Consider the following 24,238-nt stretch of genomic DNA (forward strand, 5'->3'; position numbering starts at 1 on the left):
TGAAAACAGTATTTGTTAATTTACTTTGTATTTTAGGCAAGCCAAGTTAGATCTGAGAGTTGCAGCAGCAAAAATGGAAGAGTTAACTAAAGTGACTGAAGACCTTCAAGGACAGATGCAGAAGAGGGTATGTTCCTTTTTCTAAGACAACTTGGTATGATGCCTGTAGCTTTGTTTTCTGTGTATTTTATTGTCGATCTATTTTGAATTAGGTGTTAAAGAGGATTGCTGGAAAATGAATTAATCATTTTATTGTCCTCTGAATATGAAATTAGGAAGCTGAGTTATAACATTGGAAATAACTTTTTATTCCTATTCACTATACCTTAAGTTAATAAACATGATATCATAATCATCCCTTAACACATCGTTGCTGAAGTACATGTTAATGTTAAGATCCAGTTTGCGTTAACTGGTTAGATGTAGATGGAAAAGAGGTATTTAATACTACCTTATGTTTAATACTACATTTTGTGTTGTTTATTGGCATAAAAGAGTGGTTCTTTTTATGTGTAATAGAGTTTTACAGAGAGAAGATTTTAATAGAGAAGGTGTTATGGAGAGGTCAGGCTTTAGATGTAGATGAATCTAATAATTAAAACTTTAACTTACTAGCTAGTTACATGCTTACTAGCTATGTAACTTCTCTAAGCCTTATTTCCTAATATGTGAAAGTTGGTTATAGATTTCCATTAATGGTAGATTTGTGAAAGGCTTATGCAAACCTTCTCATAGATAATAGTTATAAAAATTGAGTTTTTTGAAACACTGCAATACTCCCAAAAACAGTCACCAAAAGAGATAAAATCATGAGTTTTTAACTTTCTGGCCTCAGAGTTCTCCCTAATCCCTGCAGCTATGGCTTCAGCAAGCAAAAGCTTTATAGGCTCCTATAGTAGTGCTCGTGGAGAAGAAAATGGCAACCCACTCCAGTATTCTTGCCTGGAGAATCCCATGGACAGAGGAGCCTGGCAGGCTACAGTCCATGGGGTCACAAAGCGTTGGAAATGACTGAGTGACTAACACTATAACAGTGCTCAAGATCAAAGTGTAGGGCTAGAAAAGCAGTTGAAAGTAAAGAAGAAATACTGGCAGCAAGAGAAACACACACACACAAAATTGAGATTCAAATCCTTGATGTAAATGCTGACCAGATCTGTGGCTGATAGTCAGGCTGTGCATGTGGGAGGTGGGAGAGGGTCCCAGGAAACCCAGTGAAAAAGGAGGCAGAGGCCTGAGAAGAGGCATCTCCTCTTGGAAGATATAGCTATATGAAGCTAGATGTTTAGGTTTGCTGCTTTTTATAACTGAGTACACTCCCAATGTGTGTGCAGCTTCAGCAGCTGAATGCTGAAACACTAATATTTGAAGTATCAGTGGACAGAGCCCAAAGCCGGCAGAGCAGCTGGAAATTACCAGGAAATCTGTAAGTGCAGTGAATCCACAAAGAGGATGAGCCCTGCTTCTGCCCAAAAATTGATTTATCCTCAAATTATGCAGGCACAGCTAGTTCCCAGGGAGCCTAGCTAGAAAAGCAACAGAGGCAAAGAAAAAAAATGAAATAACAGATGGCCGCGGCTGTACACTGTAGGGGAAACACCCCAGAGTGTGAATCTAGGTAAGGTAATTGCCTAAGCTGAGCAATAGTTAATAATCCTCGAAAGAACAAAATAGAATCTAGAGAAACTGTGATGCATTATCTTTATTATCCAGTTCTCAATCAAAACATACTAGAAACTAAAGTATAATTGGTAGAGGGAGAGGGAAGAAGTAGTTGATAGAAACTTCTCACTTTTCACTGAGTTTGGGTTTGTCTTTTGGATTTAGCAAGCAAAGTCTTTAAATAAACTGTTATAATATGTTCAAATAGTTAAAGAAAATATTTTTAAATTAGAGTAAAGTAAGATTTCAGTGGAAAAAAAGATAAAGAATTTTTAATTGAGAACTAGAAAATAATTTTAAAAATAGAAATTCTAGATTTTAAAAGTACAGCAACCCAAATAAAGATTTTATTAGATGGGCTCAAAATTGATGCTTTCGAACTGTGGTGCTGGAGAAAACTCTTGAGAATCCCTTGGACAGCAATGAGATCAAACCAGTCAATCCTGAATGTTCATTAGAAGGACTGATGCTGAAGCTGAAGCTCCAATACTTTGGCTATCTGACTCGAAGAGCCAACTCATTGGAAAAGATCCTGATTAGGGAAAGATTAAGTGCAAGAGTAGAAGGGGATGAAAGAGGATGAAATGGTTGGATGGCATCATCGACTCAGTGGACATGAGTTTGAGCAAACTCCAGGAGAGAGTAAAAAACAGGGAACCTTGGCGTGCTGCAGTCCATGGGGTCACAGAGTCAGACACAACTGAGCGACCAAAGAACAACAATAAAGATTAATTAGAACAAGCAGAAGAAATAATCAATGAATTTTAAGATAGATGAGTAGAAATGTTCCTGTTCAAAGAATAGAGTTTAAAAGATGGAAGAAAAATGAATAGGACCTCAGGTCTGTGGGACATAAAGTAAGCCAAGAGAAGTATAATTGGAGTTGCCGAAGTAGGGGGCAGAAAAGATGTTTAAAGAAGTATCTGAAAACTTCCAAAATTTGGTAGAAATATTAGCAGATTCAAGAATCTCAATGAACCCTTAGTAAGATAAACACTAAGAAAATCACTTTAAACACATCAGGACAAAACTGATAGCCAGTTATAAAGAGAAAACTCGAAAGCAGCAACAGAAAAATGAACAAGAGATAGGCAGACCTGTCATCAAGAAACTGTGAAAGCAGAAAACACTGAAGCGGTACACTTGAAGTACTGAAGGAAAAAAGTGCTTATTAAGAATTCTGTGTCCAGTAGAACTGTACTTCAAAGTTGAGGGCAAAATAAAGCCAATAGAAGAACACACCAAAAGATAGGAAAGGATGAACAGGAAATTTTTATAAAGATGGTTACAAATAAAACCTATTAATTTTAATGCATCACTATTTCAGGAATCTCTGTTTATGATTATAATGGAATGCAGCATAACTTGGTTAAGAAAACATACTCTAAAGGCAGATTATCTGCATGCAAATCACTGTCTTGTTTTGTTAGACTTGCACTATAGAGAAATAGTTGGAATAGTGGTAAAAATCCATATACAATTTCTGATTCGATTATTGTTTTACCTATACAGAATTGATAGTTAGGTTCTCATCCCTGATAGCTCAGCTGGTAAAGAATCAGCCTGCAATACGGGCGTCCTGTGTTCGATTTCTGGGTTGGGAAGATCCTCTGGAGAAGGGAACAGCTACCCACTCCAGGATTCTGGCCTGGATAATTCCATGGACTACAGTCCGTGGCTTACAAAGAGTCGGACACTACCGAGCGACTTTCACTTTCACTTTCTTTTTCTCTTCCCCTTTTTTAGTATATGCATGCTCTGTTCCCAAAGTAGTATTGCTTCACTTTTGAACTGTGGTGTTGGAGAAGACTCTTGAAGTCCCTTGGACAGCAAGAAAATCAAACCAGTCAATCCTAAAGGCAGTCAGTCCTGAGTACTCATTGGAAGGACTGATGCTGAAGTTGAAACTCCAACACTTTGGCCACCTGATGTGAAGAACTGACTCATTGGAAAAGACCCTGATGCTGGGAAAGATTGAAGGCAGGAGAAGGGGACGACAGAGGACGAGGTGGTTGGATGGTATCACTGACTCAATGGACATGAGTTTGAGCATGCTCCAGAAGTTGGTGATGGACAGGGAAGCCTGGCATGCTGCAGCCCATGTGGATTGCAAAGAGTCGGACATGACTGAGTGATTGAACTGACTGACTGGAACTTACATATGAAATTCTATCAATATAATAGCTTTAGAGTGTTTTCTTTATTCTGTTTAATGGTGTATTGAATTTTTACATACTAAACATAAACATTCAGTTTCTTTTCTTTTCTAGGAAGAGGATATGGTTTCTGCCCAAGGAAGAGAAGCGGCATCAGATAGGCGCTTACTGCAGTTACAATCTAGTGTAAAACAATTAGAAACAAGGTAAATTGTTAAATACACCTAGCTTTATCTACAAACTTTGAAAGTTATTCCATATTAAAGTTTGTTTATTATACTTGTTTTATAAGTGTTAAATTATAAATCATAGGTTTAAAATCTGGTTTGTTGGATATTGTTTGTTTAGAAAGTCATATTCAAAAGATTGAACATATATTTTGAACATATACTCAAAGATCATTTCTCTCTTTGCTTTTTCTCCAAAACAGTCAAATTTGGTTAATCCAAAAATTAAAAATGCTCCTTTTCACCTTAAAACAGGAAAAGAGATAGTGAAGTTGGGTAAAAATTATTTAGAAAAATTCATTCCTTGCTGAGCTGATATGTATCATGCTGATGCATGAGAAAAAATACTTGAGAAATCATTATTGATGTTTTTCCTGATGTCTTATGAAACAGTAATTTTCAGTTACCTTTGAAGGTCTGGGCTACTTTTTAGGATGCTTCCCAGGTGATGCAGTGGTAAAGAATCCACCTACAAAAAAAAAAAGATTCCACCTACAAATGCAGGAGACACAAGAGACATGAGTTAGATCCCTGGGTCAGGAAGATCCCTTGGAGAAAGAAATGGCAGCCTAATCCAGAATTCTTGCCTGGAGAATCCAATGGATAGAGGAACCCAGAGGGCTACAGTCCTTGACATTGCAAATAGTCAGACACAACTTAGCGACTGAGCATGCACACTACTTTTTAAATATATTTTGTAGCTTTGTCTTTAATTGCTATCTTAGTGCGTACTGGTTGCATACTCCCTTAAGAAGCATTAAAATTGTCATTTGTGGCCTATTAAAGATACAGTGACTACAGCCCATAAAATCACATTATGTTTTATAGCTAAAAAATCCACTCTGTAGATTGGAATCTGTTATACTCAGAAATAGTCTACTGATCTAAGCACATCAAAAATTGAGATATCAGTTCTAGTCACAGATCCATGGCTGATTGTGTTTGTTCAGAAAAAATTAGTGTTGGACTTCTGTTTCTTATTCTCCAAAATGTTAATGAAAGTAATTTTTTTGCTCACAGTGGGTTCAGAACTAAATGATTTTAACTGCTATCTTGAGATTCTGATGAAAGAAGTTATTATTTTTAAGTCCTGGGGTTTTGGATTTTTTTTTTTTTTTTTCATTTTTCTAAACGTTTCAGTAGTTGGTCAAATATTTGACTATTTTCTTGAGCTTATTTTTTGTTAACCTGAGAGAAAAAATCTGTGGTTGTAGCTTTTCTTATTTGCTGTTTTAGTAGCATTCTGTGCTATGCACATAAATGCTGGAGACTTGAAATAGTGAAATCTGAATAAGTGAATTTCAGTTCCTTTCATTCTGATAGTATCCTTTCATTCTGATAGTACTTCATAAGGAATCAAATTGTTCATCAATGCTTTCCGTTGTGTTTCTAGTATTTAAGGCTTTGAGATTTTCAGGGTTTTTTGTTTGGCTTTTAGTATAAAGTTATAACTTAATTAAAGTTTCTGAAGAAGGGATTCCTGCATATGTAAGAAAATGTAAGGGTATTTTTTAAAGTTCAGCATTCAGCTAGTTGCCTTTGAAGAGGCAATTTGAAGAGGAAATTTTTACATTGACTGTCTTTTAGAACTATTAAATATTGTTTCTACTATGATAAAAATGTTTTATTTTAAAATTTAAAAACTCCTATTATTTTATATAAGACAAAGCAGAATTATTAGTGTTGTTGGCATGTGTCTAAAGTTCAGCCATTGTTTTAGATGTAAATATATCCTATTTAATGGAACTACCAGATTGAAAAGCTGTGTTTTTAATGGTCATCTTTGTTCTATAAAATTAAACACATATTACTTATTTATAAAATTATTATTTGTGATCCTTTCAAATGCCACAGATATCTAGGAAGCATAAATCATTTCCTACCATCTTCCAAAGAAAGCTCCACCCCACTATTTTTAGATAACTCATGGGGACTGGAATTATCTCTAGGGAATGACAGTTCTTTGGGAAAGACCACTAGTTTGTATCTGCTCTGCTGAATAAAATTAGAGGGAAATGAATAAAATTGCTTTAAACTACCTCTTCATATTTTTAAATTTGGTGTTTCTTTCAAAGAATATGCCAATAAGACTAAAATTTTGTTGCCTCCACCCCATTTTAATAGATGCCATTCCCCTCAACTTCCTGACTACACATGGAAGGTGTACTTAAAAACATTGTTTAGAAATGTCTATTTTACCTTTAAAGGTGTTTCATAGTTTAAATAATGAATCCTATGTTCGAAATTCTAGTTTTTAAATAATTTTTTCCTTAAAAATTCCTTTCATTCAAAATTCCAAATTTTTTTATTTGACCTGTTTCCTCCTCCCCTGGAGACTTGCAGGGTCATCCACTCCACTGCCGCCACAATTAATATTCTAAAGCTGCACAGTGTGTCTGTTTAGTAAGAATTCTTTTTCATTCATTTTACAGGGGACATTTCAATATAGAAATGATGTTCTTCAGTTTGGGGGAGTTTTTCAGGGATTTTTTTATTGTTGAATAATTTTATTCTTTTTTTATAATTTTTTCCTCAAAACATAGTATTAGCTGGCTATTGAATCTAATGGATTGATTCCCTAATTTTCATATTTTTTCTGTCCCATATTCCATTTGTTCATTTATTTTCTCCTTTCTTGGGCTTCCCTGGTGGCTCAGCTGGTAAAGAATCCACCTGCAATGCGGGAGACCTGGGTTTGATCCCTGGGTTGGGAAGATCCCCTGAGAAGGGAATGGCTACCCACTCCAGTATTCTGGCCAGGAAAATGTCGTGGACTGTATAGTCCGTGGGGTGACAATTGGAGGTTTCTTTAAATTTTCTTCTAGTTAACCATTTGTTTAATATTTTATTTAGCTATTAAAATTTTTTCAAAGAGCCATTTCTTACCCTTTGAATGTTTCTTTTTCTATAGTATCTTAGTACTGATAAATGTTACATTGTCTCTTTATTAAGTATTTTTAAATATTGTTTAAGATTTTATTCTGCCATCTGCATTGTCTCTGCTTTCTCGAACATTTGTTTTTTTCTGTATGCCTGTCTGCCTTCAAGGGTTTGGTGATCCTTTCTATCCATTGATATCTAAAAGTGAGATACTGGAGTGCTTGCTTCATATACTAAAAACAGGAACATACAGAGAAAATTAGCATGGCCCATACACAAAACCATGAAACATATCTTATTTTTAAAAACCAAACTCATAGATACAAAGAATAGATTGGTGGTTGCCAGAGTCAAGGAGAAGGGGGTGGCAGAAATAGGTGAAGGTAATCAAAAGGTATGTACTTCCTATTTTAAAAAAAATGAGTCATGGGGATGTAATACACAGCATGGTGACTGTAGTTAATAATACTGTATTGTATATTTGAAAGTTGCTAAGAGAATAGATCTTAAAAGTTCTCATCAGAAGAAAAAAATATCAATTGTATACATGGTGATAGATATGAGTTTGACTTATTTTGGTTATTTCAAAATATATGCAGATACTGAGGTATTATGTTTTATACCTGAAATTAATATATAATTGTCCCTCAGTGTCCACTGGGTTTTGGATTCAGGACTCCTGTGGATACCAAGATCCATAGATGTTCAAATCTCTTATAAAATAGTTGCAGTGTTTGTATATAACCTATGCACATCCTCCTGTATACTCTAAATCATCTCTAGATTACCTACAAATACAATATAAATGCTATGTAAATAGTTGACAATGCATAACAAATTTAAGTTTTACTTTGGAGTTTTTTTGGATTTTTTAGAAGTATTTTTGATTTGTGATTGGTTAATCTGTGATGTGGAAAACACAGATATGGGGAGTTGACTGTAATGTTGTATGTCAGTTATATCTCAGTTATTTTTTCCAAAAAGTAAGACACCAGAAAGATAGGTAGGTAGGTATGTATAAGTGGTCTTGTAGTCTGGCAGTATTGTGTTGAATTAGTGAGCTACCCTTGGACAGTACTCAGATACCAGAACCTGAGGGTGCTCTCTCTTGGCCTAGTTTCTCCAAAGTTTAAAGTAGGGTCCATCAGCCTTTTGATGTGGGCTGGGAATTGAAGCACACAAACCTGAGTGTGTCCTAAAACTGAAGAGTTGGGGACAGAGGGGAGTGATAATGTTCAGTATGCAAACTTTCATTTGGTACCCTGGATTTTAGTATTAACCAACTTAACTTGAAATGACAGCCTCTTGCTGTATAGTTATGGACCTGTGAGTTGAATCAGTATAATTTAAGTGGAAGTTTCTATTTGGCAGTATAGTGTAGTTTTTAGGGACACTGACTCTGGGCCCAAACTGACTGGATTCAAAGTCCTGCTTCGTCAGTAACTAGATCAATAATGTTGGGCAGGTTGCTTACCCTCTTTGTACTTCAGTTTATCTATCTATAAAATAAATACAATGTTTTAACCTACCGCATTTAGTTTATATAGTATAAACTAAAGAGGGAACTTGACCCAGTTATAGTAAGCTGAAAGAAAAGATTCATGTAAGATTTGGCTGCAGAATTTGTAGAAGAGCTGTATGAGAATAACAGCAATAGTAATGCATCTTTTATGTTATAAAATTATGGAAACCTTTAAATTCTGGAGCTCATGATCTGAACGTACTATCCTATAACTCCACTATAATCTAATATGATTTGGGCATCAAATAGACAAATAGATTACTGAATCATGACAATCCATAAGTAAGTCATATTTGCATATTTTAGGTATGATAAGGGATTATTTCAGTTCATCAGTTGCTAAAGGTACTCATACAGCTACCTCTCAATCTGGAAGAAAGTTAAATTGGACTCCTCTCTCATAGCACATTCAGAAGTAACTTCCAGATTAATTAAAGATTTACAGGTAAAAGTGTTAAGGCATAACTTTTTTTGAAGAAATCTAGGTGCTTACATTAACAGTCTCTTGATAAGGGAGATCATCTTTAAAAAAAACTGAAATCCCAGATGTTGAAAAAAAAAGTCAAATTTAGTTATATTAAAAGTGTTTTTAGTGTAATAAAGATTTCTGAAATAGAGTCAATAGGTAACAATAAAAAACTAGATTTGGGGAAAAGTGTTTGCAGCATATAGAACGAACTGAAGGTTAAATATCTTAATATTCGAAAACTTCTTATAAAGGAATAAGCAAAGTAAATAAGCCATCAGAAAAAAAAAATGGGCAAAGGATATGAAGAGGGAATTCAAACAAGACAATTCACTTAGCTAACAAACTTTAAAAATGCTTCAACTCTCCAGGAATTTGGGAGATACAAGTTAACAGTGAGGAGAAGTTACATCCATCAGACTAGGAAAGAAAAGAGCTTCTAGTTATATTGGTTGAGGAGATTTTTATAAGGCATTATTGAATATTAAAAAGCAACACAGAGAAGGGTGTATACTATGATCTTAGTTTTTATAACAGGAAAAATTATGTTTAAAAACCTATGGATAGATGTGTATATATTGTGTATGCATATTTATGTGTATGTGTGTATATAAAAATCATACATATGATTTTATGAACATGGAGAAAATATTAAAATAGATGCATTATTTTAACATGGGTTACCTGGATAGAGCATAAGGAAAGGAGCCAAGGAAAAAGTTAAAAGAAAAATGGACTATATAAACAGAATAACTTATTCTTTAAGGATTTGCTTTATAACACTGTCATGTGACTATCATAAGACAGTATGGATTAGTGTGAGTAGAAAAGTGTACAAAGTGTAATGCAATCAGAGTCAGAATATCTAGGATCGTCTAAGCCCCCATTATTCGTATGACCATAATTAAATGTTTAAGCTCCCTGGGTCTGTTTGTTATTCTTTTAAATGGAAATATTTGAAACCTACTTTATAGAATTTTACATGAATTAAATGAGAAAATACATGTGAACATAACTGGAATAATGCTTATCCTGTAATAGATGCTCTGAAAATCTCCTGTCTCCCTCTTCCTTTTTAAAAAATTTTAACCTTCTCAATGTGACTGTTAATTTTTAGATTATCTGTGGCAATTAATGAAGCCACCCAATTAAGAGCAGAACGAACACATCTGGAGAAACAGACCAGAGCATTACAAGCAAAGTGCAGTGAATTAGAAGCTGAGAAATACGAGGCAATTGTACGAGCCAGAAACAGCATGCAACTCCTAGAAGACGCTAACCTTCAAAGAAATAAGGTAAGAAAATTAGTAAACAAGTTTATTAAATAATAAGTATATAATAAATAGAGCAATGAAATGCTGAACATTCCTCCATGGGAATCAGTAACTACAGAAGTAACCCATGAAAATGAAATTGCTACACTCACTATTAGTAGACATACTGCTTCCTTATTGGTGTTTTTTTTTTTTTTTTAGTTGGAGGCTAATTACTTTACAACATTGCAGTGGTTTTTGTCATACATTGAAATGAATTAGCTTGGATTTACATGTATTCCCCAACCCGGTCGCCCTCCCACCTCCCTCTCCACCCGATCCCTCTGGGTCTTCCCAGTGCACCAGGCCCGAGCACTTGTCTCATGCACCCAACCTGGTCTAGTGATCTGTTTCACCCTAGATAATATACATGTTTCGATGCTGTTCTCTTGAAACATCCCACCCTCGCCTTCTCCCACAGAGTCCACAAGACTGTTCTATACATCTGAGTCTCTTTTTCTGTTTTGCATATAGGGTTATCGTTACCATCTTTCTAAATTCCGTATGTATGTGTTAGTATACTGTAATGGTCTTTGTTTTTCTGGCTTACTTCACTCTGTATAATGGGCTCCAGTTTCATCCATCTCATTAGAACTGATTCAAATGAATTCTTTTTAATGGCTGAGTAATATTCCATGGTGTATATGTACCACAGCTTCCTCATCCATTCGTCTGCTGATGGGCATCTAGGTTGCTTCCATGTCCTGGCTATTATAAACAGTGCTGCGATAAACATTGGGGTGCACATGTCTCTTTCAGATCTGGTTTCCTTGGTGTGTATGCCCAGAAGTGGGATTGCTGGGTCATATGGCAGTTCTATTTCCAGCTTTTTAAGAAATCTCCACACTGTTTTCCATAGTGGCTGTACTAATTTGCATTCCCACCAACAGTGTAAGAGGGTTCCCTTTTCTCCACACCCTCTCCAGCATTTATTGCTTGTAGACTTTTGGGTAGCAGCCATCCTGACTGGCGTGTAATGGTACCTCATTGTGGTTTTGATTTGCAATTCTCTGATAATGAGTGATGCTGAGCATCTTTCATGTGTTTTTGTGCCATCTGTATGTCTTCCTTGGAGAAATGTCTGTTTAGTTCTTTGGCCCATTTTTCGATTGGGTCATTTATTTTTCTGGAGTTGAGCTGGAGGAGTTGCTTGTATATTTTTGAGATTAATCCTTTGTTGCTTCGTTTGCTATTATTTTCTCCCAATCTGAGGGCTGTCTTTTCACCTTGCTTATAGTTTCCTTTGTTGTGCAAAAGCTTTTAAGTTTCATTAGGTCCCATTTGTTTATTTTTGCTTTTGTTTCTAAAATTCTGGGATGTGGGTCATAGAGGATCCTGCTGTGATTTATGTCAGAGAGTGTTTTGCCTATGTTCTCCTCTAGGAGTTTTATAGTTTCTGGTCTTACATTCAGATCTTTAATCCATTTTGAGTTTATTTTTGTGTTAGAAAGTGTTCTAGTTTCATTCTTTCACAAGTGGTTGACCAGTTTTCCCAGCACCACTTGTTAAAGAGGTTGTCTTTTTTCCATTGTATATCCTTGCCTCCTTTGTCGAAGATAAGGTGACCATAGGTTCGTGGATTTATCTCTGGGCTTTCTATTCTGTTCCATTAATCTATATTTCTGTCTTTGTGCCAGTACCATACTGTCTTGATGACTGTGGCTTTATAGTATATTCTGAAGTCAGGCAGGTTGATTCCTCCAGTTCCATTCTTCTTTCTCAAGGTTACTTTGGCTATTCGAGGTTTTTTTGTATTTACATACAAATTGTGAAATTATTTGTTCTACTTCTGTGAAAAATACTGTTGGTAGTTTGATAGGGATTGCATTGAATCTATAGATTGCTTTGGGTAGTATAGCCATTTTGACAATATTGATTCTTCCAATCCATGAACACGGTATATTTCTCCATCTGTTTGTGTCCTCTTTGATTTCTTTCATCAGTGTTTTATAGTTTTCTATGTATAGGTCTTTTGTTTCTTTAGGTAGATATACTCCTAAGTATTTTATTCTTTTTGTTGCAATGGTGAATGGTATTGTTTCCTTAATTTCTCTTTCTGTTTTCTCACTGTTAGTGTATAGGAATGCAAGAGATTTCTGTGTGTTAGTTTTATATCCTGCAACTTTACTGTATTTGTTGATTAGCTCTAGTAATTTTCTGGTAGAGTCTTTAGGGTTTTCTATGTAGAGGATCATGTCATCTGCAAACAGAGTTTCACTTCTTCTTTTCCTATCTGGATTCCTTTTACTTCTTTTTCTGCCCTGATTGCTGTGGCCAACACTTCCAAAACTATGTTGAATAGTAGTGGTGAGATAGGCACCGTTGTCTTGTTCCTGATTTCAGGGGAAATGCTTTCAATTTTTCACCATTGAGGGTGATGCTTGCTGTGGGTTTGTCATATATAGCTTTTATTATGTTGAGGTATGTTCCCTCTATTCCTGCTTTCTGGAGAGTTTTAATCATAAATGGATGTTGAATTTTGTCAAAGGCTTTTTCTGCATCTATTGAGATAATCATATGGTTTTTATCTTTCAATTTGTTAATGTGGTGTATTACATTGATTGATTTGCGGATATTAAAGAATCCTTGCATTCCTGGGATAAAGCCCATTTGGTCATGGTGTATGATTTTTTTAATATGTTGTTGGATTCTGTTTGCTAGAATTTTGTTAAGGATTTTTGCATCTATGTTCATCAGTGATATTGGCCTGTAGTTTTCTTTTCTTGTGGCATCTTTGTCTGGTTTTGGAATTAGGGTGATGGTGGCCTCATAGAATGAGTTTGGAAGTTTACCTTCTTCTGCAATTTTCTGGAAGAGTTTGAGTAAGATAGGTGTTAGCTCTTCTCTAAATTTTTGGTAGAATTCAGCTGTGAAGCCATCTGGTCCTGGGCTTTTGTTTGCTGGAAAATTTCTGATTACAGTTTCGATTTCCTTGCTTGTGATGGGTCTGTTAAGATCTTCTATTTCTTCCTGGTTCAGTTTTGGAAAGTTATACTTCTCTAAGAACTTGTCCATTTCTTCCAAGTTGTCCATTTTATTGGCATAGAGCTGCTGGTAGTAGTCTCTTATGATCCTTTGTATTTCAGTGTTGTCTGTTGTGATCTCTCCATTTTCATTTCTAATTATGTTAATTTGGTTCTTCTCCCTTTGTTTCTTAATGAGTCTTGCTAATGGTTTGTCAATTTTGTTTATTTTTTCAAAAAACCAGCTTTTAGCTTTGTTGATTTTTGCTGTGGTCTCTTTAGTTTCTTTTGCATTTATTTCTGCCCTAATTTTTAAGATTTCTTTCCTTCTGCTAACCCTGGGGTTCTTCATTTCTTCCTTCTCTAGTTGCTTTAGGTGTAGAGTTAGGTTATTTATTTGACTTTTTTCTTGTTTCTTGAGGTAAGCCTGTAATGCTATGAACCTTCCCCTTAGCACTGCTTTTACAGTGTCCCATAGGTTTTGGGTTGTTGTGTTTTCACTTTCATTCATTTCTATGCATATTTTGATTTCTTTTTTGATTTCTTCTATGATTTGTTGGTTATTCAGAAGCGTGTTGTTTAGCCTCCATATGTTTGAATTTTTAATAATTTTTTCCTGTAATTGAGATCTAATCTTACTGCACTGTGGTCAGAAAAGATGACTGGAATGATTTCAATTTTTTTGAATTTACCAAGACTAGATTTATGGCCCAGGATGTGATCTATTCTGGAGAAGGTTCCGTGTGCACTTGAGAAAAAGGTGACGCTGATTGTTTTGGGGTGAAACGTCCTATAGATGTCAGTTAGGTCTAGCTGGTCCATTGTGTCCTTTAAAGTTTGTGTTTCCTTGTTCATTTTCTGTTTAGTTGATCTATCCATAGTTGTGAGTGTGGTATTAAAGTAGCTCTTTTGTCTCCCTTTTTATCTTTTATATTTTGTCCTACCTCCCTTCGAAGACAATGGGCTGCTTTTCTGGGCGCCTGATGTCCTCTGCTAGCGATCAGAAGTTGTTTTGTGAAATTTGCTCAGCATTCAAATGTTCTTTCGATGAATTTGTAGGGGAGAAAGTGGTCTCCCTGTCCTATTCCTCTGCCATCTTGGCTCCTCCCTCTCTGCTTCCTTATTGTTAAGACTTAACATCATAAAATATGATAGTGTCAACCCTCTCCTAAAACTTTCATATCAGACTTTTTTTATATCTCCATTCTTATGTAACTAATCTTCACCCTGTAGTCTCATTCTTAAAAAGATCTTTTGAAGCAATTTACTGTAGTATGTGTACTCCATGTTTTGTTCACTTGAATAAGATGCATCTTATTAATCTTTATTTCCCCTTCATTACCTCTGTAATTAATAGAGCAGAAGTTTAATTGACAGGAAGTAAATTTAGTTATGAAGATTTAACTGGAGGCTTCGTGTCACTGTTCTTTTTTTTTTAACCCTCTCACAATTGTGATTACTGTGTTATCACATATCATATCTTTTGTCTTTTACCACTTTCATTTAAACATATTTAGTTTGTAGAAGTCACAAAATTTGTTTTTAATATCTCTGGCTCCCTTACATAGAGATCATTAAATTATTATTTCATTGAAGTAACATTTATTGAATACCTAGGACATGAATAGTACTCCACTGAGAAGTATGCAGAATACAAAGGAAATACTTTGTGACTGTTTTCTTTCTTACATGATAGAGGGTTTTCCAAGAGAACTGTTAAAAACAAAACAAGCTGTAAATTGCATCTTAAGAAGCTACTAGGAAATAAAAAAGAAATAATTATCCAACTCTTAAGCTGTGGGAATGCTAAGGTGCTTTTTATGTCTTTCAGATAATATTCCTTTCTGTGATCAGAATTCAGTTCAGTTCAGTCACTCAATAGTACTTGACTCTTTGCAACCCCATGGACTGTATCACTCCAGGCTTCCCTGTCCATCATCAGCTCCCAGAGCTTGCTCAAACTCATGTTCGTCAAGTCAGTGATACCATCCAACCATCTCATCCTCTGTGCTCCCCTTCTCTTTCTGCCTTCAGTCTTCCCCAGCATCAGGGTCTTTTCCACTGAGTCAGTTCTTTGTATCAGGTGGCCAAAGTATTGGAGTTTCAGCTTCAGCATCAGTCCTTCCAATGAATATTCAGGACTGATTTCCTTGAGGATTGACTGTTTGGATCTCCTTGCAGTCCAAGGGACTCTCAAGAGTCTTCTCCAACACCACAGTTCAAAAGCATCAATTTTTCAGTGCTCAGCTTTTTTTATGGTCCAATTCTCACATCCATACATGACTAGTGGAAAAACCATAGCTTTGACTAGACGGACCTTTGTCGGCAAAGTAATGTCTCTGCTTTTTAATATGCTGTCTAGGTTGATTAAAGCTTTTCTTCCACGGGGCAAGCATCTTTTAATTTCATGGCTGCGGCCACCATCTGCAGTGATTTTGGAGCCCAAGAATATAGTCTGTCACTGTTTCCATGTTTCCCATCTATTTGCCCTCAAGTGATGGGACTGGATGCCATGATCTTAGTTTTTTGAATGTTGAGTTTTCAGCCAGTTTTTCACTCTCCTCTTTCATTTTCAAGAGGCTCTTTAATTCTCTTCACTTTATACCATAAGGGTGGTGTCCTCTGCATATCTGAGGTTATTGATATTTCTCCGTGCAGTCTTGATTCCAGCTTGTGCTTCATCCAGCCTGGCATTTTGCATGATGTTCTCTACACATAAGTTTAATAAGTAGGGTGACAATATACAGCCTTGATGCACTCCTTTCCCAGTTTGGAACCAGTCCATTGGTTTTGTCATTGCCTCTTGTACAGTGTCACAAACCTCCATCCATAGTTCATCAGTCACTCTATCAGATCTAATCCTTTGAATCTATTTGTCACTTCCACTGTATAATTGTCAAGGATTTGTCATACCTGAATGGTCTAGTGTTTTTCCCTACTTTCTTCAATTTAAGTCTGAATTTTGCAATAAGGAGTTCATGATCTGAGCCACAGTCAGCGCCTGGTCTTATTTTTGCTGACTGTATAGAGCTTCTCCATCTTCAGCTGCAAAGAATATAATCAATCTGATTTTGGTATTAACCATCTGGTGATGTCAATGTGTAGAGTTATATCTTGTGTTGTTGGAAGAGAGTGTTTGCTATGACCAGTGTGTTCTCTTGTCAAAGCTCTATTGGCCTTTGCCCTGCCTCATTTGTGTATTCCAAGGCCAAGCTTGCCTTTTACTCCAGATTATCTATTGACTTCCTACTTTTGCATTCCAGTCCACTATGATGAAAAGGACATCTTTTTTTGGTGTTAGTTCTAGAAGATCTTGTAGATCTTTATAGAACTGGTCAGCTTCAGCTTCTTCAGCATCAGTGGGTGGGCATAGTTTTGGATTTCTGTGATGTTGAATGGTTTGCCTTGGAAACAAGCAGAGATCATTCTGTGATTTTTGAGACTGCACCCAAACACTATATTCTGGACTCTTATATTGACTTATGAGAGTTACTCCATTTCTTCTTGCCCGCAGTAGTAGATATAGTGGTCATCTGAATTATCAGTAGTCATCAATGAATGGTGACCTGAATACTGCCTATTAGAACTAGGATGAAAAGCACAAAATACATAATATTCTTGGAAATTCCTCCAAACACCTAAGTTAACTAGAAAAATTAAGAGCGGGGCAAAATTACTTATCTTCTCTGAAGCTTAACCATATGAGTGTTCTTAACATCAGATCATAAAGATGATCATTTTGTGTGGAGCACAGTGGACAGAGAAGGTAGTAGTGATACTCAGTGCTTGTCCCTTAAATTTTCTCAACCAGGTCTCAAGTCTACAAATTGAACTTGAGTCTCAAATTTCATGTTTATGTCTGTAGTGTGTATTAAGTTCCCTCTTGACTCACTGCTTAACTACCAGAGAGTTCCCACCTTCAGTTGCTTGTTCCAAGAAGTCAAGAGTTCTTTGAACCAGCCATACAAACAGGCATGAAAGACAGCTTTAGCATAGTTTTCTTATGAAACTTCCCTTTTCCCATTGTCCCATTCTCCCTGACAAGGTTGTTATATCAGAATAGCTGTTACTTCTCACTTGCTTACCTATATAAGTGGGAGGAAATTTATTAAAACAAAGCAAAAAATAGAGATAGGAATGTGTATGGTATCTTTGGAAGATAGTGGGGTCAGAACAGAGAACCACTAGTAAGTAATGATATTTAATTAAAAAAAAAAAATGACCCAAACCTAAAATTTTAGGAGTTCCAGGCTTGTTGGTCCTTTATTGGACCGGAACCTGGTGGTCCGGAGTCGATGATGAGAGAGTGAAAGAAGGAAAGGGGCTCATATTCCCTGGGTTACGCAGCCGGCTTTCACGCTCCAGGGAATCAGCTAGAAATAGAGAGAGAAAGAAAGAAAGACACAAGGACCCAAGCTCTGGTGGAGCAAAGGTGCTTTATTGAATTCTGTAAGAGTATATATGCCAGTAGCTTCTTTAGATAAAGATCAAGAGACCAGACTTTACAAGTTTACCAAGGAAGCAAGGAGGAATAGAGGCTATAAGGCCAAGAGGCAATCCGTATGAAAAGAGGGTTGTAAATAGTTACTTTTCACAGTATGGAAAAACTAACGAAGGAAATGCCTGGATTCCTCAGTCCCAGGAAAGGCGTGCCTCTCCTCTTAATTCCTGAATATTCCGGAATTAATAAGGACCAGAGGAGTCCTGACAGATCCAAAATAGCACACAGGAAACCTCCTGTTAAATGCTTCTTGACACAGGCTCAGGAAGGTATTTGAACTAAAGATATAAACTTGGGACTTGTCAGCATATAAATGATATTTAAAACCATGAGTTTGGATTAGACCACCAAGAGATGGATTTGAATAGAGAAAAGGACCAAGAACTAAGTCTTGGGTAGTCCATTAATAAAGAGGTTCAAGGGAAGAGGAAGAAACAGCAATGTAGACTAAAAAGGAATAATCAGTGAGTTAAGAGGAAAACCAATATTATGATATCCTAAAAGCAAAGTAAAGAAAGTAAAACAAGGAAAAGAAAATTCATTATCTCAAGAAGTGCTTGACAGATCACATAACATAATTACTCAGAGGTGACTCTTGAGTTAGCAGTGTAGAGATGATGGTGAAAGCCTGATTAGGGTGAACATAAGAGAAAGTTTTGGAAATGAGCAAGTGCAGACTTTAGAAAAGTTTTGTTCCACAAGAAAGCAAAGAAATGAGATGTGACTGACAACAGAACTAGGCTTATAAGAGTATTTTTTAGGGGAAATGAAAATGATTGGTTGGTTAGAAATATCATTGAGATGAATTGGGTGGAGGTGATGGAGGTATGAGGTGACAAGTGGCATAATTTGAATAAAACCAAATAGTGGAAAGGAATGGAATAATAATAATAGGAAAGCCTAAGAGGTTTCTCCAAGAATATAACATTTAAATTTGATTACTTAAATTTGATAAATTTTACATAGGGAATAAAGAAGAAGGAAAATTCAAACATAATTCTAAATTTCCATCTATAGGGATCAGAAGAGTGATGGTACTGGCTGAAATAAATATCAAAGGAGAATAATAATTTTTTAGTGAGGACAAGATCAGGTGAGGAAGTTAGAGGAAATAAATATCATTCATAACTTAGACAAGATCTCCAACTGGAGATGTCTCAGAAGTTTCAAATAAGATGTATGCTTTCAAGAAAGTGATTAGTGGACAGGTTTTTACCCACTTATTATATAATCTTAATAATGATGTGGTCTGTAATAACGTCAAATTATTTTTTTAAGGCTCTGCTTGAGGATAAGCAAAAACAAGAAGAAATAGAGAAAATGAAAGAAACAGTTTCTCAGATTGTGCAAGATGCTGCCGTAAGAACCAAGAAGGTGGTAAGGAGTTTTAATTTAAATTCAGAATTTTACAGAATTTCACAGCTTAAGACTGGAGACTACCTGAGTGTTTGCCTTATGGACCTAGGTAAGTAACTATCAACTGGTTGTGTCAGCTGTACTGAATTTCACACAAAGACCATCTCATGATGGTAGCCCCTAACATTAGAGCTGGGGCGAAGTAGAGGTGGCGGATAGGGTAAATGGGGAGGAGAGAGATTTAGACTAGGAGTATAGTGAAGATTAACTCACCTTAAGTATAAAGTCGAGAAGAAGGATCAGAAAGAATCTTGGGATACATAAGAAGCAAAAGAAGAAAACCTCGTATTATTTGCAGTATCTTAGAACAAGAGTACTAGAGAAATCTGCTTTACTCTCATTTCATTGGTAATGAAGCTTAAACCCATGAGAGGTTATTGATTCACTCAAAGTTATATACTAATTAAAGCCAGAACTTAGACTCATGCCTTCTCCTTGCTGTACTGAGCCCAGGGCTATTCAGTCACATCATGCTGATACCATACAGTTTGTGAATTGTGTTATTGTTTACAATTCCATTATTAAAACTAAATCTTATATTTTTGTGTTAAAAGTAATGAGTTGCTCCTTGGTTTGAATTCTGAGCCTTATGAAAGCTAAAACTGTTTTAGAGGGATGTCTGTGGTGGTCCAGTGGCCGAGACTCTGCACTCCCAATGCAGGGGGCCTGGGTTTGATCCCTGGTCTGGGAACTGGATCCCACATGCCACAAAGAAGACCCAGAGCAACCAAATAAATAAATACAAAAAATTTTATAGAATAAGCTATCTTGGAAATATAACTTTGCCTACATATGAAGAAATAGGGAAGACATAATATTTGTCTTTTCCTCTGTTATGAATATGAATTAATTCATAAGTGGTGAGGGTGAAGTTAAAAAATTTAAAGTGAGTTTAGGAGTAAGAAACCACAAAAACCCATTTTAAAGATGAAAAAACTAAAAAACAGAGTAGTAGGCTAACTTTCTTAGGGTTCCACCTCTGGGAAGTAGCATAACTGAGATGCAGATGAGCTCAACTCAGTAGCTAGGAGAAATTCTTTATAATTCATTTTGTACTTTTTTATTTTTAGAAATTTCCAAATCCATGAAAGTGAAAGAATTCCACAATGAACACTTATTTCTCTCTCACCCAGAAAACTTTTAGTGTCTTGCTGTGTCTGTTCCATGTCTCTTTATGTTCCATACACACTCTTCCCTTTTGCCACACATTCAGATATAAGCTTCAGGCCTCATGACAGTTCATCTTGACATCTGTTTCCCCAGACAAAGGGCATTTTGTTACATATCCACAACAGTATTACCATATCTTTAAAAAAAAATCAGTATTATTTCAGTGAGATTTCTCTAGAATATTCTTTAAAGCTGTTTAGATTTTAAAGTTCAGGGTCCAATCCATGTTTATGCATCATTGTATTTGACTGCCATGTCTCTCTGCCTGCATGCATGAACAGTTGTGTCCGACTCTTTGCGACCCCATAAACTGTAGCCCTTGAGGTTCCTCTGTCCATGGGATTATCCAGACAGGAAAACTGAAGTGGGTTGCCATTTCCTCCTCCACGGATCTTCCTGATTCAGGGATTGAACCTGTGTCCCCTGCAGCTCTTGCATTAGTGGGCAGATTCTTTGCCACTGAACCACTTAGGAAGCCTACCATGTCTATGTTCTTGTTAAGTCATGTCTGACTTTTTGAGACCCCACAGACTGCAAGCATACCAGGTTTCCCTATCCTTCACTGTCTCCTGGAATTTGCTCACACTCATGTCCACCGAGTCGGTGATGCCATCCAACCGTCTTGTCCTCTGTCACTCCCTTTTCCTCCTGCCCTCAGTCTTTCCCAGCGTCAGGATCTTTACCAGCAAGTCAGCTCTTCGCATCAGGTGGCCAAAGTATTGGAGTTTCAGTTTCAGCATCAGTCCTTCCAATATTCAGGGAATATTTTTTTCCTTTAGGATTGACTGGTTTGATCTCTTTGCAGACCAAGGGACTCTCAAGAGTCTTCTCCAGCACCACAGTTCGAAAGCATGAACTGTTAAGCCTTCAGCCTTCTTTATGGTCCAACTCTCACACCTGTACACGAGTACTGGAAAAACCATAGCTTTGAATCTTTGTTGGCAAAGTGAAGTCTCTGCTTTTAATATGCTGTCTAGGTTTGTCATGGCTTTGTTTCCAAGGAGCAAGCATCTTTTACTTTCATGACTGATTTTGGAGCCCAAGAAAGGAAAATCTATCCCTATTTCCACTTTTTCTCCACAGTCAGAGCCTTTAGCATAGTCAGTGAAGCAGAAGTAGATGTTTTTCCAAAATTCCCTTGCTTTCTCTATGACCAACTGGACTTTGGCAATTTGATCTCCAGTTCCTCTGCCTTTTCTAAACCCAGGTTGTACATCTGCAGGTTCTCGGTTCATGTACTGCTGAAGCCTGGCTTGAGGATTCTGAGTGTAACCTTGTGAGCATGTGACCGGAGCGCAGCTGGGTGGTAGTTTGAACGTTCTTTGGCATTGCAGTGAAAACTGATCTTTTCCAGTTCTGTGGTCACTGCTTGCTATTTTCCCAGTTTGCTGACATATTGAGTTCAGTGCTTTAACAACATCATCTTTTAGGATTTGAAGTAGCTTAACTGGTATTCTGTCACCTCCAATAGCTTTGTTCATGCTTCCTAAGGCCCAGTTGACTTTACACTCCAGGATGTCTGGCTGTAGGTGAGTGACCATACCATCATGGTTATCTGGATCATTAAGACTTTTTTGGTATAGTTCTTTCTGTGTATTCTTGACACCTCTTCTTAATCTCTAAATCTGCTTCTGTGAGATACTTACTGTTTCTCTCCTTTATTGTGCCCATCTTTGCATGAAATGTTCATTTTGTATCTCTGATTTTCTTGAAGAGATCTCTAGTCTTGCCCATTCTATTGTTTTCCTCCATTTCTTTGCATTGTTCATTTCACAAGGCTTTCTTATCTCTCCTTGCTCTTCACTGGAATTCTGCATTCAGTTGGGTATATCTTTCTCTTTCTCTCTTGCTTTTTGCTTCTCTTCTTTTCTCAGCTATTTGTAAAGCCTCCTCAGACAACCACTTTGCCTTCTTGCATTTATTTTTCTTTGGAGTGGTTTTGCTCACTGTCTTCTGTACTGTGTTGCAGACCTCCAACCATAGTTCTTCGGGCACTTTGTCTGTGAGATCTAAACCCTTGAATCTATTCATCATGTCTACTACAAAATCATAAGGGATTTTATTTAGGTCATACCTGAATGGCTAGTGGTTTTCCCTTTTCTTCCATTTAAGCCTGAATTTTGCAATAAAGTTCCTGATCTTAGCCACAGTCAGCTCTCTGTTTTGTTTTTGCTGACCATATAGAGCTTCTCCATCTTCAACTGCAAAGAATATAATCAATCTGATTTTGATATTGACCACCTGGTGATGTCCATGTGTAGAATCATCTTTTGTGTTGCTAGAAAAGGGTGAGAGTCCATCTTCTATTAAGCCAGAGACATGAAGGAAATTTGCATAAATGTAATATAATACCACTTTTCTAAATATTTTTTTAGTTTTTGGAAAATATACATATTTTCAAAGAAGTATATTTTTTTATGTTAACCTGTGACAACTTTAGTTACTTTCACTCATAAGGGATTAATAAGTAGATATTTTGAAATTTTGTTTTCCTTTCTAATATGGTAAATTTTAATAGAGAACTCATTATAAAAACGAAAATCTTTGTTTTTACAGTATACAAGAATCTTAAGACAGGAAATTTAACAATCACTGTCCTTTAGGATTTATCATCTTGTTCATTTACTTTCAGTGTCATGATAAATTCTTGACTCGTCAGTATACTATGTGTTTATCCTTTATGCCTTAAAAATTTTAATTTTATTTTTAATCAGAATTAGTATTATACATGTTTTTATTAGATGTTAATTATTTTTATTGTAGACTTAATTCATAAGTATCTTTCTTTACAGATTATAAACACAAGGAAACAATATAATGTACAGATTTCTCAACTAACAGAAGAACTTTCAGCCCTTCAAATGGTATGTTAGACAACTGTGTTGACATTTTCTTCTGAATATTGCTTATTTTAAAGGTCAAGATCACATTATTGAGCATCCATTTATTCAGAAAGTAGTTAATGCAGGGACTGAGATAGATGCTAGGAAAAGAATAAAAATCAAGATAAACATACTGCCTGCAATCTTGGAACTTATGGTCTGGTAAGAAAGATGGATGACATTTATCAAGTTTTACTATGATTACCTTTTTTGGACAAAGAATGCACAGGGTACTGCTGAAGCATCCAGGTACAGTTGCTGCCATGTGCTGGGTTCATCTGAGAGGTCAGAATAAAGAAAGTATACATAGCAGTTGGAAGGAAGAAAGACAGTCTTCCAAAAAGAAATGAGTACTGGGGGATGGGTAGGAAAGAAGGAAGAGGAAAGAGTACTTGTGTGACTCGAGGTGGGATTAAATATATAAATTTAACTTCAAGATTTGATGAAGTGGAATTTAATAACTTTGCTCACAGGGGCATAAAAGTAAAACAGTTTCCAGAGATTAGAAAGATTATCATTTCCAGTTTTGCAAACTCATCTTTTCTGAATATCTATGTCATTTTTCATCTTTCTTGCAAGATTTATCAATGAATTATATCTTGTAATAAGTGTAAGACATTACGTATGCCTTCTTTCCCATCTCCTTGTCTTCCTTCTTGCTCCCTGCCTCCCATTCTTTGTCTTTCTCCATGAAAGTCTTATCTTTCCAAGTAGCTTGTAAGCACTTTAGAGTAGCAAAGTCTTATGCTTTGCTTTATTTTCTCCATTACTTAATACAGTATTTTGCACAACATGTTTTCAATAAAGTTACTGACTGATATTTAAACACTTCTAAAAGAATGATCATATTTTTCTACATTCCAGTCTAGGATTATTTAATAGATGTAAATTCTGGAGGAACAGGAACATTATTTCTTTCTATTTAGAAATAGGTACTATATAAAGTCTGCAGAAATTTTAAAAATAATTGATAGCTGTGTAACAATCAGATCTATATAAACTCACTTTAGAGTAAAAAGTAATTATGATTTCAATGTGTCATAAGATTTATTCTTAGGATTTATAGTAACACATTCATAA

At 36.1% G+C, this 24,238-nt stretch overlaps 1 protein-coding gene across 3 annotated transcripts in view; it reads left to right on the forward strand.

The window, feature by feature from the left end:
• SCLT1 (sodium channel and clathrin linker 1) overlaps nucleotides 1-24,238 on the forward strand; it is a 225,298-nt gene that overhangs the window by 112,790 nt on the left and 88,270 nt on the right. For all 3 annotated transcript variants that reach the window (XM_020886621.2, XM_020886612.2, XM_020886639.2), the window contains 5 exons: nucleotides 37-127; nucleotides 3,933-4,024; nucleotides 10,031-10,208; nucleotides 18,969-19,067; nucleotides 23,069-23,140. In XM_020886621.2, coding sequence (XP_020742280.2) covers nucleotides 37-127; nucleotides 3,933-4,024; nucleotides 10,031-10,208; nucleotides 18,969-19,067; nucleotides 23,069-23,140 — 532 coding nt within the window. The remainder of the gene's footprint in view (nucleotides 1-36; nucleotides 128-3,932; nucleotides 4,025-10,030; nucleotides 10,209-18,968; nucleotides 19,068-23,068; nucleotides 23,141-24,238) is intronic.

The sequence above is a fragment of the Odocoileus virginianus genome, chromosome 12, assembly GCF_023699985.2.
Source record: "Odocoileus virginianus isolate 20LAN1187 ecotype Illinois chromosome 12, Ovbor_1.2, whole genome shotgun sequence".
Taxonomy (NCBI): Eukaryota; Metazoa; Chordata; class Mammalia; order Artiodactyla; family Cervidae; genus Odocoileus; species Odocoileus virginianus.